The sequence below is a fragment of the Trichomycterus rosablanca genome, chromosome 15 (genome assembly GCF_030014385.1).
Source record: "Trichomycterus rosablanca isolate fTriRos1 chromosome 15, fTriRos1.hap1, whole genome shotgun sequence".
Lineage (NCBI taxonomy): Eukaryota > Metazoa > Chordata > Actinopteri > Siluriformes > Trichomycteridae > Trichomycterus > Trichomycterus rosablanca.
The window spans coordinates 32,954,798-32,969,617 of NC_086002.1; the positions used below are offsets into that span (position 1 = coordinate 32,954,798).

Below are 14,820 nucleotides of genomic sequence, written 5' to 3' on the forward strand. Positions count from 1 at the left end.
ATCTATCTATCTATCTATCTATCTATCTATCTATCTATCTATCTATCTATCTATCTATCTAATACAGTATCTATCTATCTATCTATCTATCTATCTAATACAGTATCTATCTATCTATCTATCTATCTATCTATCTATCTATCTATCTATCTAATACAGTATCTATCTATCTATCTATCTATCTATCTATCTAATACAGTATCTATCTATCTATCTATCTATCTATCTATCTATCTATCTATCTATCTATCTATCTATCTATCTATCTATCTATCTATCTAATACAGTATCTATCTATCTATCTATCTATCTATCTATCTATCTATCTATCTATCTATCTATCTAATACAGTATCTATCTATCTATCCATCCATCCATCCATCCATCCATCCATCCATCCATCCATCCATCCATCCATCCATCCATCCATCCATCCATCCATCCATCCATCCATCCATCCATCCATCCATCCATCCATCCATCCATCCATCTAACCATTGTCACAATACAACCACAGAAAAGTGTGTTACAAAAACTCCCTTACAGTTGTCCCAGCAGTTTTTAACATAAGTACATTTAGCATAAACTGTGTTCACCATTTTAATTGTAACATTTCACTTAAAAATCCTTCTTTTCTATAACATTTACACAGATTTTTTTAAATGCGATTAATCGCGATTAACTACATGAAATTCTGAGATTAATCGCGATTAAAAATTTTAATCGTTTGACAGCCCTAATATATATATATATATATATATATATATATATATATATATATATATATATATATATATCCAGCTATCTATCTACCTGTTTATCTATCCATCTATCTGTCTGTCTGTCCATCCATCCAGCTTTCTGTCTGTCTGTCTACCCATTCGTCCGCCATACGTCTATTTATCTATCTGTCTATCTACAGCCTCACCTTTAGCAAACTCCTTCTTCTTTCCCAAGAACCCTTGTGCAATCGTAAACGGACAGAAACACAGTAGGTGTGGTATTGATACCCCTGGGTTTGTAATGTGTGGGGTACCATGCACTTGACAAGGGGCAGGGGGGCAACCAAATGTGGCACCAATTTGACCACAACAGAGTACCATCAATCTACAAAGGGCCATAAAGTACCTGAAGGAAACCCCCACAGACCACGGATAAATATTATCTGGCTACAAGGACCGAACTAAATTTAAATTCTTACATTTATTACATTCTTATATTAATAATAAATGATTATAATAAATTAATATAATAATTATAATTAATAATTAATAAAATATATGCCCGCTAGTCCTATGTTTAGCTCAGCTGAGTGACAATCCAGTCACCCAATCAGAGCCAAGCTGTTGTGCTTCATGGTCCAATCAGAAGTAATGTCCCGCCTATATGCGGAAATGCCTGAGGACGCTTCTTTGCGTCTGCAGTAAAATGAAAGTAAACAAATGAACCGGATTCGGTTTTATTTCTGTAATAAACTACAAACAGAGCAGAATGACTAAAGATAAACTTCAGATTTAAGTGTTTACGGTAAGATTTAACATCTATAAAAGCACTATTTATTATTAATACGTGTTGTCATACAGACACGTGGAAGTATAACGAGATTATAACACTACTATTGGTACTATTCCTACTACTACTACTACACCTACTGTTTACTGACATTAGTAGTATTAATAAAACGCTGTAGTTTTACTTTATTATACTTATTTAAGCAAGCTGTGACCATCAGCAATGTTAAAATGCGTTTGAAACAGAATACTTCATTAAAATGTATTGTTATGGTGTATTTATATAAGTGGAGGTGTAGTTTATCTCTAGATTAAACAAAACCAGCTTTAAATGTGGGTCTTTTTCCCATTGTGTGACCCCTAACAGTACAATACCCATCCAAATCCAGAACAATCTGTGTCATAACTATCCATTTCCAGTTGCACAAGTGCCCCTTTTCCACCGGACTGAACCTTTCTTGCACCACGGACCGGTTTCATATAACGAGGCGGAAGGATTTAAAATAGAATGAGTGTAGAATTGGAAATCAGTGTGAATCCTGAGCATTATTCACTGCAACAAGACGCTGCTCCCATCTAGTGGTGATAAGAGACAATAACACCCGAAGTGTGTTGGAAATTTCTCAAATTACTTATTCTTTCTGTGTGACCTGGTAATAAATGTCGAGTACCGGTCCGTGGCCAGGTGGTTGGGGTAGGGCTGGGCGGTATATCGTGAATATCGATATACACGATGTTAAAAATGACCATATTTGATGTATCAAGTACGTCTGGGATACACAGGTTACCATTTGAGAACAATTAAAACGTAGCACAAAAGCGCTAAGCGGAAATGCACACACATGCGAACTGAATCGCTGTCCGAAACAACTCTTTTCAAACGAATGATTCATTGAATCAGGGAGCTGTGCTCTAATCTACGGTAAAGATTCATTCGTTTTTTTACAGATGAACTGATTTATTTGTGTGGGCAAAGAGATTCGTTCGTGGTTCCAGCCTTGAAAAACAGCTGTATAAACCAATCGGAGCTTCCGAATTCAGATTTTGGGTGGAATTTCAATCTCTCTCTTGATTGGTTGTAAAGGCATAAGTGACAATATAGTGAAGGAATTACCAGTTTCAGTTTTTTTTTTACGGGAGATACAAACACAGTTAAAAAAAGGATTTATATGTTCTGGAAATATTCTGGACACATATAAGGTGGCCTTCAAAAAAAAAAAAATAAGTGGAATATATCCTCAGGTAAGCAGCGTTTATGATTTTATGCTGCTGTGTGGTTGATCTGGGTCGCTGTGCTGTTGTTTAGCGTGCATTTTTATTTTGTTTTTAATAAAACTTATAAACAATATAAGCTAAAATACGAGCAGTGACCTGCCATTGTACTTTAAAGTTTACATTATATTGTATCATATCGTATATCGCCGCTTCTCAAAAGCATATCGAGATATGAGTTTTTAGTTATATCGCACAGCCCTAGATTGGGGACCAATCCGTGATCCCACATTTAGTGGTTGTTTTTATTGCCAAGTGACTTGTAACTGATGAAGACGATTATCGAACAGATTTTGATATTCAGCTGGACTTTCTTATCTTAACCGACAGATTAAGGATGAGCTGTCATCACCTGCATTTAGGAGAATCGCCGGATGAATGTGTAGCGACCAAGCGGATGTGCCAAAGACCTCATCGTGGGGTCACCATGGTGTCTGAAGAAGCTCCAGAAGAAGCCTCTGTAGAGCCGTTCATTACAATCCAGGAGTCTAAAAACAGTATGCACAAGTCTAGAACCGTGACTATAAAATCTAAGGGTACTTCTGGAACCGTGAAGGGTACAAATTGTAATGGTGAGTCTAAGGATGCCACAGTGGGGGCTAAAACTTTGAAACCGGAGTGTATAGATTCCAACGCTGGATCTAAAGCGAAATCTGCAGCTACGGATGTTTTCGGGACTAACGGTGCTAGTTCTGAGTCTTCCTACAATACTGTGGATTGCACAGGCAGCGTGGAGACGGTGGATGGCAGCGAAGTTCAAGTGGTAAGTCACCCTTCATCGATTTAGTCATTGGGACTGGATGTCAAGTAGAATAAGACAACAAGTATCATCTAACACTCCATTTGTCTCTCGGTAGTCCGTGATTATACCTGTGCACAATGGCGCCGAATGGCTGGACGAATGTCTCCAGGCCGTTCTGGGACAGGACTTCCAAGGCAGTATGGAGGTCTCCATATTTGACGACGCCAGTACGGTACGTAGCCTTCGTCACGATTCGTTCTTAGAGAGTAAATCCCGGTCATGCAGATGCATTTTCCATCGGTCAAAGGTTTCGATTACTAGGCTCCTCCTCCTGCGTCCGTGTGCAAATATTAGTTCATGTCCAGGTTCTTTCTGAGCTCCAGCACCAATCTTGGTCATCATCTGACGGAAAATGGTTGCGAGGTGGTCAGAATGTTTAGTCCATCTTGACATCCAGAAACGAACTGGGATGCAGTTGTAAGGAAGGCTGGCAAAGGAGAACCAACCTAGAGCTCAGAGTTCTGGGTTGAAGGTGGAGTCTTTTGTAGGATGCGACCAATTGGAGATGTTCTGATGTCTAAGCAAGTGGTTCCTACTTTCGTGGGCCAGCTGAACATCTGCATTCCAAAGCACGTACTGCTTCAAAACAGTGACCTCCCCATTGTTAAAAGATAGTAGCACTGTAGAGGATCCTCTTGTACCACAATCCAGTCGACAGGGCATCATGGGTCATTTTTGCGTCTGCAGATGCTCTGATTTGGTTCGTCCCTCTGTTTCAGGACGACTCCAGAGCGATCGCTGAGAGCTGGAGGGAAAAACTGGAGAGAAACGGAGTTTCGGTGCTGATCTCGGGCCATACGTCAGCCAAACCTAGAGGAGGTGTGTGTGTGTGTGTGTGTGTGTGTCTTTAGACTTTTGGACTGTTGGATTTACCACAGCGGCACTTTGGTGGCACCTGTTATCGACCTGGCACTATAGGCTTTATTACCTCTGTACAGTTGTAGCCTAGAGGTTAAGGTACTGGACTAGTAAGCAGAAGGTTGCTGGTTCAAACCCCACCACTGCGAGTGTGAGCGTATCTGAGGGGTCTCAGCTATCTTTCGGCCTGCACAGTGGTGGTTTCCCCCAGAGAGTCGCCCCCTAGACTATAGAGTGACGTCTACAGCTCGTTCTTGGTATCATAGTCTGGACGTTCTAACTATTTAAAACATCAGGACTTGTGGTACCACCCAAATGGTGGTCTGGAGGTCTTCAGATCTAATCTCATGCTGACTGGCCGTAAGCAATAACGCGGTCTCTCTCTCTCTCTCTCACCTCTCGCACTTCTGCAGTCGGATTCGCCAAAAATAGGGCCGTGTCTCAGAGTTGCGGACGGTACCTGTGCTTCCAGGATGCGGTGAGTGTGTGAGTGTGAGTGTGTTTACTAAAGTAATGCTGATAAATAATGCTAGTTGACACTAGTTGACTTACTTCCTGTGTGTGTGATCTAGGATGACGTCATGATGCCCCAGAGAGTGAGACTGCAGTATGAAACGGCTGTACTGAACCCCTCAGCCGTGAGTCTCTCTCACACACACACACACACACACACACACACACACACACACACACACACACACCTAGTAAACGAGAGGTCTCCTGTTTTCAGCGTTGGTTGAGTTACAGAGGGGGTGAATACTACTGTGTGTGTGTGTTATTTCTGTGTGTGTGTGTATGTGTGTGTTATTTCTCTCTGTGTGTGTGTGTGTGTGTGTGTGTGTGTGTTATATCTGTATGTATGTGTGTGTTATACAGGGTGGGGCATAAAGATCTCCCACATTTTGAATGAATCTACCAAAAGAACCCAACTATCTAGAAAAAAATGCTTATATTTCTGAAAAGTACATAAAAAACAGTTTTAAAATTATATCAGACAAATGTTGTTGTTGTTACATTGGCAATACAATACAAGACTCTCCGTGTCATCTCAGGTGGTATTGCGTCGATTTCCTCTCGGATCCTTTCCTTCAAATCCTCAAGAGTTCGAGGACGATGTGGGAAAACCTTTTCCTTTAGGTTCCCCAAAGGAAAAAGTCACAAGGGCTTAAATCTGGTGACCTTGCCGGCCACCCCACGTCTCCCCTTAAAGAGATCAAATGCCCAGGAAACATTTCCCTCAAAATTGTTATAATAATTGATGAAGAAAATGAAAATGGTAGAGCCTAGCCTACCGAATGAAACCTGTCCCGCCTCTCTACTGCCACTACAGCCCATACGGTGCCCACTCCAAATGTGGGAGATCTTTATGCCCCACCCTGTATCTGTATGCATGTGTGTTATATGTATGTGTGTGTGTGTGTGTGTGTGTGTGTGTGTGTGTGTGTGTGTGTGTGTGTGTGTGTGTGTGTGTGTGTGTGTGTGTGTGTGTGTTATATCTGTATGTATGTGTGTGTATGGATGTGTGTTATATCTATCTGTATGTGTATGTATGTGTGTGTGTTATATCTGTATGTGTGTGTGTGTGTGTTATATCTGTGTGTGTGTGTGTGTGTGTTATATCTGTATGTATGTGTGTGTATGGATGTGTGTTATATCTATCTGTATGTGTATGTATGTGTGTGTATGGATGTGTGTTATATCTATCTGTATGTGTATGTATGTGTGTGTATGGATGTGTGTTATATCTATCTGTATGTGTATGTATGTGTGTGTATGGATGTGTGTTATATCTATCTGTATGTGTATGTATGTGTGTTATATCTATCTGTATGTGTATGTATGTGTGTGTATGGATGTGTGTTATATCTATCTGTATGTGTATGTATGTGTGTGTGTTATATCTGTATGTGTGTGTGTGTGTGTTATATCTGTATGTGTGTGTGTGTGTGTTATATCTGTATGTGTGTGTGTGTGTGTGTTATATTTCTGTGTGTGTGTGTGTGTGTGTTATATCTCTGTGTGTGTGTGTGTTATATCTGTATGTGTGTGTGTGTGTGTTATATCTGTGTGTGTGTGTGTGTGTGTGTTATATTTCTGTGTGTGTGTGTGTTATATCTCTGTGTGTGTGTGTGTTATATCTGTGTGTGTGTGTGTGTGTTATATCTGTATGTATGTGTGTGTGTGTGTGTGTGTGTGTTATATCTATCTGTATGTGTATGTATGTGTGTGTGTTATATCTGTGTGTGTGTGTGTGTGTGTTATATCTGTGTGTGTGTGTGTTATATCTGTGTGTGTGTGTGTGTTATATCTGTATGTATGTGTGTGTATGGATGTGTGTTATATGTGTGTGTATGTGTATGTATGTGTGTGTGTTATATCTGTGTGTGTGTGTGTGTGTTATATCTGTATGTATGTGTGTGTGTGTGTGTGTGTTATATCTGTATGTATGTGTGTGTATGGATGTGTGTTATATCTATCTGTATGTGTATGTATGTGTGTGTGTTATATCTGTGTGTGTGTGTGTGTGTGTGTTATATCTGTGTGTGTGTGTGTGTGTGTGTGTGTGTGTTATATCTGTGTGTGTGTGTGTGTTATATCTGTATGTATGTGTGTGTGTGTGTGTGTGTTATATCTATCTGTATGTGTATGTATGTGTGTGTGTTATATCTATCTGTATGTGTATGTATGTGTGTGTGTTATATCTGTGTGTGTGTGTGTGTGTGTGTTATATCTGTGTGTGTGTGTGTTATATCTCTGTGTGTGTGTGTGTTATATCTGTGTGTGTGTGTGTGTTATATCTGTATGTATGTGTGTGTGTGTGTGTGTGTTATATCTCTGTGTGTGTGTGTGTTATATCTGTATGTATGTGTGTGTGTGTGTTATATCTGTATGTACAGTGTATCACGAAAGTGAGTACACCCCTCACATTTCTGCAAATATTTCATTATATCTTTTCATGGGACAACACTATAGACATGAAACTTGGATATAACTTAGAGTAGTCAGTGTACAGCTTGTATAGCAGTGTAGATTTACTGTCTTCTGAAAATAACTCAACACACAGCCATTAATGTCTAAATAGCTGGCAACATAAGTGAGTACACCCCACAGTGAACATGTCCAAATTGTGCCCAAATGTGTCGTTGTCCCTCCCTGGTGTCATGTGTCAAGGTCCCAGGTGTAAATGGGGAGCAGGGCTGTTAAATTTGGTGTTTTGGGTACAATTCTCTCATACTGGCCACTGGATATTCAACATGGCACCTCATGGCAAAGAACTCTCTGAGGATGTGAGAAATAGAATTGTTGCTCTCCACAAAGATGGCCTGGGCTATAAGAAGATTGCTAACACCCTGAAACTGAGCTACAGCATGGTGCCCAAGGTCATACAGCGGTTTTCCAGGACAGGTTCCACTCGGAACAGGCTTCGCCAGGGTCGACCAAAGAAGTTGAGTCCACGTGTTCGGCGTCATATCCAGAGGTTGGCTTTAAAAAATAGACACATGAGTGCTGCCAGCATTGCTACAGAGGTTGAAGACGTGGGAGGTCAGCCTGTCAGTGCTCAGACCATACGCCGCACACTGCATCAACTCGGTCTGCATGGTCGTCATCCCAGAAGGAAGCTGACGCACAAGAAAGCCAGCAAACAGTTTGCTGAAGACAAGCAGTCCAAGAACATGGATTACTGGAATGCCCTGTGGTCTGACGAGACCAAGATAAACTTGTTTGGCTCAGATGGTGTCCAGCATGTGTGGCGGCGCCCTGGTGAGAAGTACCAAGACAACTGTATCTTGCCTACAGTCAAGCATGGTGGTGGTAGCATCATGGTCTTGGGCTGCATGAGTGTTGCTGGCACTGGGGAGCTGCAGTTCATTGAGGGAAACATGAATTCCAACATGTACTGTGACATTCTGAAACAGAGCATGATCCCCTCCCTTCGAAAACTGGGCCTCATTGCAGTTTTCCAACAGGATAATGACCCCAAACACAACCTCCAAGATGACAACTGCCTTGCTGAGGAAGCTGAAGGTAAAGGTGATGGACTAAACCCAATTGAGCACCTGTGGCGCATCCTCAAGTGGAAGGTGAAGGAGTTCAAGGTGTCTAACATCCACCAGCTCCGTGATGTCATCATGGAGGAGTGGAAGAGGATTCCAGTAGCAACCTGTGCAGCTCTGGTGAATTCCATGCCCAGGAGGGTTAAGGCAGTGATAATAATGGTGGTCACACAAAATATTGACACTTTAGGCACAATTTGGACATGTTCACTGTGGGGTGTACTCACTTATGTTGCCAGCCATTTAGACATTAATGGCTGTGTGTTGAGTTATTTTCAGAAGACAGTAAATCTACACTGCTATACAAGCTGTACACTGACTACTCTAAGTCATATCCAAGTTTCATGTCTATAGTGTCGTCCCATGAAAAGATATAATGAAATATTTGCAGAAATGTGAGGGGTGTACTCACTTTTGTGATACACTGTATGTGTGTGTGTGTGTGTGTGTTATATCTATCTGTATGTGTATGTATGTGTGTGTGTTATATCTGTGTGTGTGTGTGTGTGTGTGTTATATCTGTGTGTGTGTGTGTTATATCTGTGTGTGTGTGTGTGTTATATCTGTGTGTGTGTGTGTGTTATATCTGTATGTATGTGTGTGTGTGTGTGTGTGTTATATCTATCTGTATGTGTATGTATGTGTGTGTGTTATATCTGTGTGTGTGTGTGTGTGTGTTATATCTGTGTGTGTGTGTGTTATATCTGTGTGTGTGTGTGTGTTATATCTGTGTGTGTGTGTGTGTGTTATATCTGTATGTGTGTGTATGGATGTGTGTTATATGTGTGTGTATGTGTGTGTGTTATATCTATCTGTATGTGTATGTATGTGTGTGTGTTATATCTGTATGTGTGTGTGTATGTGTGTTATATCTGTGTGTGTGTGTATGTGTGTTATATCTGTGTGTGTGTGTATGTGTGTTATATCTGTGTGTGTGTGTGTGTTATATCTGTGTGTGTGTGTGTGTTATATCTGTATGTATGTGTGTGTATGGATGTGTGTTATATGTGTGTGTATGTGTATGTATGTGTGTGTGTTATATCTGTGTGTGTGTGTGTGTTATATCTGTATGTATGTGTGTGTATGTGTGTGTGTTATATCTGTATGTATGTGTGTGTATGTGTGTGTGTTATATCTGTGTGTGTGTGTGTCTATATCTGTGTGTGTGTGTATGTGTGTTATATCTGTGTGTGTGTGTATGTGTGTTATATCTGTGTGTGTGTGTGTGTTATATCTGTGTGTGTGTGTGTGTTATATCTGTATGTATGTGTGTGTATGGATGTGTGTTATATGTGTGTGTATGTGTATGTATGTGTGTGTGTTATATCTGTGTGTGTGTGTGTGTTATATCTGTATGTATGTGTGTGTATGTGTGTGTGTTATATCTATCTGTATGTGTATGTATGTGTGTGTGTTATATCTGTGTGTGTGTGTGTCTATATCTGTGTGTGTGTGTGTCTATATCTCTGTGTGTGTGTGTGTTATATCTGTGTATGTGTGTTATATCTGTATGTGTGTTATATCTGTGTGTGTGTGTGTGTGTTATATCTGTGTATGTGTGTTATATCTGTGTGTGTGTGTGTTATATCTGTGTGTGTCTGTATGTGTGTGTTATATCTGTATGTGTGTGTCTGTATGTGTGTGTTATATCTGTGTGTGTGTCTATATGTGTGTGTTATATCTGTGTGTGTGTCTATATGTGTGTGTTATATCTGTGTGTGTGTCTATATGTGTGTGTTATATCTGTGTGTGTGTGTGTTATATCTGTATGTGTGTGTGTTATATCTGTATGTGTGTGTGTTATATCTGTGTGTGTCTGTATGTGTGTGTTATATCTCTGTATGTGTGTGTCTGTATGTGTGTGTTATATCTCTGTATGTGTGTGTTATATCTGTATGTGTGTGTTATATCTGTATGTGTGTGTGTTATATCTGTATGTGTGTGTGTTATATCTGTGTGTGTCTGTATGTGTGTGTTATATCTCTGTATGTGTGTGTCTGTATGTGTGTGTTATATCTCTGTATGTGTGTGTCTGTATGTGTGTGTTATATCTCTGTATGTGTGTGTCTGTATGTGTGTGTTATATCTCTGTATGTGTGTGTCTGTATGTGTGTGTTATATCTCTGTATGTGTGTGTCTGTATGTGTGTGTTATATCTCTGTATGTGTGTGTCTGTATGTGTGTGTTATATCTCTGTATGTGTGTGTCTGTATGTGTGTGTTATATCTCTGTATGTGTGTGTCTGTATGTGTGTGTTATATCTGTGTGTGTGTCTATATGTGTGTGTTATATCTGTGTATGTATGTATGTGTGGTATATCTGTATGTATGTGTGTGTGTTATCTCTGTGTGTGTGTGTGTGTTATATCTGTGTGTGTTATATCTGTGTGTGTGTGTGTGTGTGTGTATTAGATCGTTGGTTGCCAGGTGAGGCGAGATCCAGAAGGTTCTACAGAGCGCTACACCAGGTGGATCAACACCCTCAGCCCTGAGCAGCTCCTCACACAGGTAACACAGAGTGTCTGTGGGTGTCCTGGAGTGGGTGGGTCCACGATAACACCTCCACGCTCACGACTCTCCCCCCCGCGTCCCGTTTCAGGTCTACACCTCCCACGGGCCGACGGTCGTCATGCCCACGTGGTTCTGCTCGCGCGACTGGTTCCGAAAAGTGGGACCTTTCGACGAGGGGGGGAAGGTGAGTCTAAGTAAAGGTCTCACCAGCCAATCAGAACGTCCGTGCCCTGTTCATTCCACCTTCTTCTCGTTGTTTAGGGAGTTCCGGAGGATCTGCTGTTCTTCTACCAGAGTGTCCGTCAGCGAGGAGGGGCGGTCCGGGTGGAGCGGTGCCTGCTGGTGTATCGATACCACGAGCACGCAGCGACACACTCCGTACTGGAGTAAGTACTCGACGTAGTGGTGAGTCTGGAACCGTCTCAATCTGATTCCAGGTTACAGAAATGGTGTGTGTGTAAGTGTGTGTGTTATCTGTGTGTATCTGTCTGTGTCTGTATTATCTCTGTGTGTGTGTGTGTGTGTGTGTGTGTGTGTGTGTGTGTGTTCAGGGAGACCATCTGGAAGCTGCGAGTGGACTTCCTGCAGGAGAAAGTGCTCAGCCAATGGGATTCCTTCACCATATGGAATGCTGGGAAGCAGGGGCGGAGACTCTACCGCAGCCTGACCCCCAGCAACCGGAAAAAGGTACCGACCCACCCGAGCGCTCTTCAGTCAGGGACCGGGGGGAGGGGAACGTACAGACCTGGCAACCCAGCTCACTGTGTGTGTGTGTGTGTGTGTGTGTGTGTGTGTGTGTGTGTGTGTGTGTGTGTGTGTGTGTGTGTGTGTGTGTGTGTGTGTTTCAGGTCAGAGCGTTCTGTGATGTGGACGAGAACAAAATCAAAAAGGGCTTTTATACCTACGAGGAGTCGAAGGTAACACACACATATACACACACACACATACACACACACACACACACATACACACACACGTAAACACACACACACACACTACACACACACATACACACACAAACACACACATGTAAACACACACACACACACACACACATGTAAACACACACACACACATACACACACACACACATATATATACATACCTGCAGACAAACACACACACATGTACACACTCACACATATACACACACAAACACATACACACACAAACACCTACACACACATACACACACACATACACACACACAGATACACACACACATATATACACACACATATACACTACACACACACACACATATATACACACACACACACACACGTAAACACTCACACATACACACACACATGTAAACATACACACACATATACACTAACAAACATACAAATACACACACATGTAAACACAAACACACACACACTCAAATACACACACACATGTAAACACACACAAACACACACACATGTAAACACACACACACACATGTAAACACACACACATATACACACATATACACACACACACTAACACACACACACACATGTAAACACACACATATACACACATATACACACACACACTAACACACACACACACATGTAAACACACACATATACACACATATACACACACACACTAACACACACACATATACACACACTAACACACACACACACTAACACAAACACATATACACACACTAACACACACATACACATACATACACAAACACACACATACACAAACACACACATACACAAACACACACATACACACACACATGTAAACATACACACACACACACACACACACACACACACGTAAACACACACATACACACACACACACTACACACACAAACACACACACACACACACACACATGTAAACACTCACACATACACACACACATGTAAACATACACACACATACACACACACAGATACACATATACACACACACACACACACACACACACACATATATACACACACATATACACAACACACACACTCAAATACACACACACATGTAAACACACACACACACACACACACACACACACACACATGTAAACACACACACGTATACACACACACACTAACACACACACACATATACACACACTAACACACACACACACTAACACACACATATACACACACTAACACACACATACACATACATACACAAACACACACTAACACAAACACACATACACACACATATACATACATACACGCAAACACACACACACACTCTTGATTGGTCTGGTTTAATTGGACAGACTATAAATTGTGTGTGTGTAAATATACCTAACGGCATGAGGGTAACGAATGTCCTTCTGCTTATAGGAGCGACCCAAACCCAGAATAGTGGTGCAGCACTACAGAGATTCATCTCCTCCATTTATAGTCTGTGTTAAACTGGTGAGTTTTCTTTCTGGTTTAGTCGTATCCCATTCCCTAATCGTATTTCACCTCCGTTCCTGACTAACACACGCCCCTCAGACACGTGTGCAGCACCGACCGCTCCTTTTCACCTGCACCAGGTGGGTTCATACGGAGATCCGAATGTCTGGTCCACTACATGTACTGTGCTATCGACCGGCCGGGCGTCCACACAGACAGGAGAAGGTGGACAGGTGTGTGTGTGTGTGTGTTTGCTAACGCTTGCTCTCCGTCTCTCCAGGACATGACGGGCGGGGTTCTGGAGGACACCCTGCGTTCTCTCCACCTGGTGGAGGGAGTGGATTACCACCACTTCAACTGAGCCGCGAACCCGAGCCCGACGACACGGGGGTACAGGGACGTCCAGCACAGAGCCCTGACCTCGGCCTCCAGTCCGCAGGTCTGGGCTTAACGGGCACAAATTCCCACGCACAGAAGCTTCTCAGAAGAGCGAAGAGATCACACTGGGGTCACGACAGGCTCGTGGTCAGGTGTCCGATTACTTTTGGTCATACAGTGTATGAATGATTGTTGCTGTGAATAAAAGAATAAAACTGTCGCATTGAGTCTGATTCTGGTTCTTCTCCGTGTTCTGTACCTGCCCTGGCAGTGGTGGGGCTTGAACCAATGACCTTTCGAGTACTAGTCCACTTCCTATTGGTGTTCCTACTGCTGTTACCCATCAGCTTAGCAGTGGGGCAGCACCAGGCTTCCAGACAGGCTCCCAGGGTTTGATTCTGGCCTCTGGTCGACTTCTGATTGTGGGCATCTAGACACAGACATAGAATTTGAGTGAGTAGGTGTGAGCCCCACCAACTGTACACCAAAAAATTATCTTGGCGCTGAGGTTTGCTGCCAGTGGAACCTGGTGCCCAGTATAAAGTGGACAGACTCATAAAGAAGTTAGATCACCTCAGAGTTCTTCAGTCTTGCAGAGCAACGACCCTAATGCCAACAGTGGCAACATGGCAGTGGTGGGGCTTGAACCAAAGACCTCTAGTCTGGTAGCTTAAGCGCTAGACTACAACTGCCCCTTCTTCTCCAGGGACCAATCGCACCATACAAATACCATTAGCTGGGTTTCTTTGGCGTCCATTTTGTCAATTCCAAGGAACCGATACCCACTCTGACCCTGACCAAGATACAGACAGAAGTAAACCATTAAAGGTAGGTAGTAGGTTGGCAGTGGGGCAGCACCAGGCTCCCAGGGTTTAATTCTGGCCTCTGGTTGACGTCTGATGGTGGGCGACTAGACACAGACATATAATTTGAGTGAGTAGGTGTGAGCCTCCATCTGTACAAAGCTATTTGGTCATCTTGGCCCAGTATAAGGTGGACAGACTCATGAAGATCACCCCAAAAAACATCAAAACAGACTTTTGAACCATGAACCTGTTGA

At 42.2% G+C, this 14,820-nt stretch overlaps 1 protein-coding gene across 1 annotated transcript; it reads left to right on the top strand.

The window, feature by feature from the left end:
* The first annotated feature begins 1,401 nt into the window (after positions 1–1,401).
* Positions 1,402–13,980, top strand: b3gntl1 (UDP-GlcNAc:betaGal beta-1,3-N-acetylglucosaminyltransferase-like 1). Its single transcript, XM_063010739.1, has 13 exons — positions 1,402–1,527; positions 3,114–3,546; positions 3,641–3,757; positions 4,305–4,404; positions 4,857–4,921; positions 5,016–5,081; positions 10,910–11,005; positions 11,097–11,192; positions 11,270–11,394; positions 11,560–11,695; positions 11,857–11,925; positions 13,326–13,400; positions 13,663–13,980. The coding sequence occupies exons 2-13, from the start codon at positions 3,121–3,123 to the stop codon at positions 13,741–13,743; spliced, it is 1,452 nt and encodes a 483-aa protein (XP_062866809.1). The 5' UTR covers positions 1,402–1,527; positions 3,114–3,120; the 3' UTR covers positions 13,744–13,980.
* Positions 13,981–14,820: the final 840 nt, after the last annotated feature.

Bases quoted from the DNA above. Each gene is read 5' to 3' on its own strand.
- b3gntl1 (XM_063010739.1), top strand. From the start codon at position 3,121: ATGAGCTGTCATCACCTGCATTTAGGAGAATCGCCGGATGAATGTGTA. The intron at 3,547-3,640 runs GTAAGTCACCCT...GTCTCTCGGTAG, and splicing joins ATGGCAGCGAAGTTCAAGTG to TCCGTGATTATACCTGTGCA. The intron at 11,006-11,096 runs GTAACACAGAGT...GTCCCGTTTCAG, and splicing joins CTGAGCAGCTCCTCACACAG to GTCTACACCTCCCACGGGCC.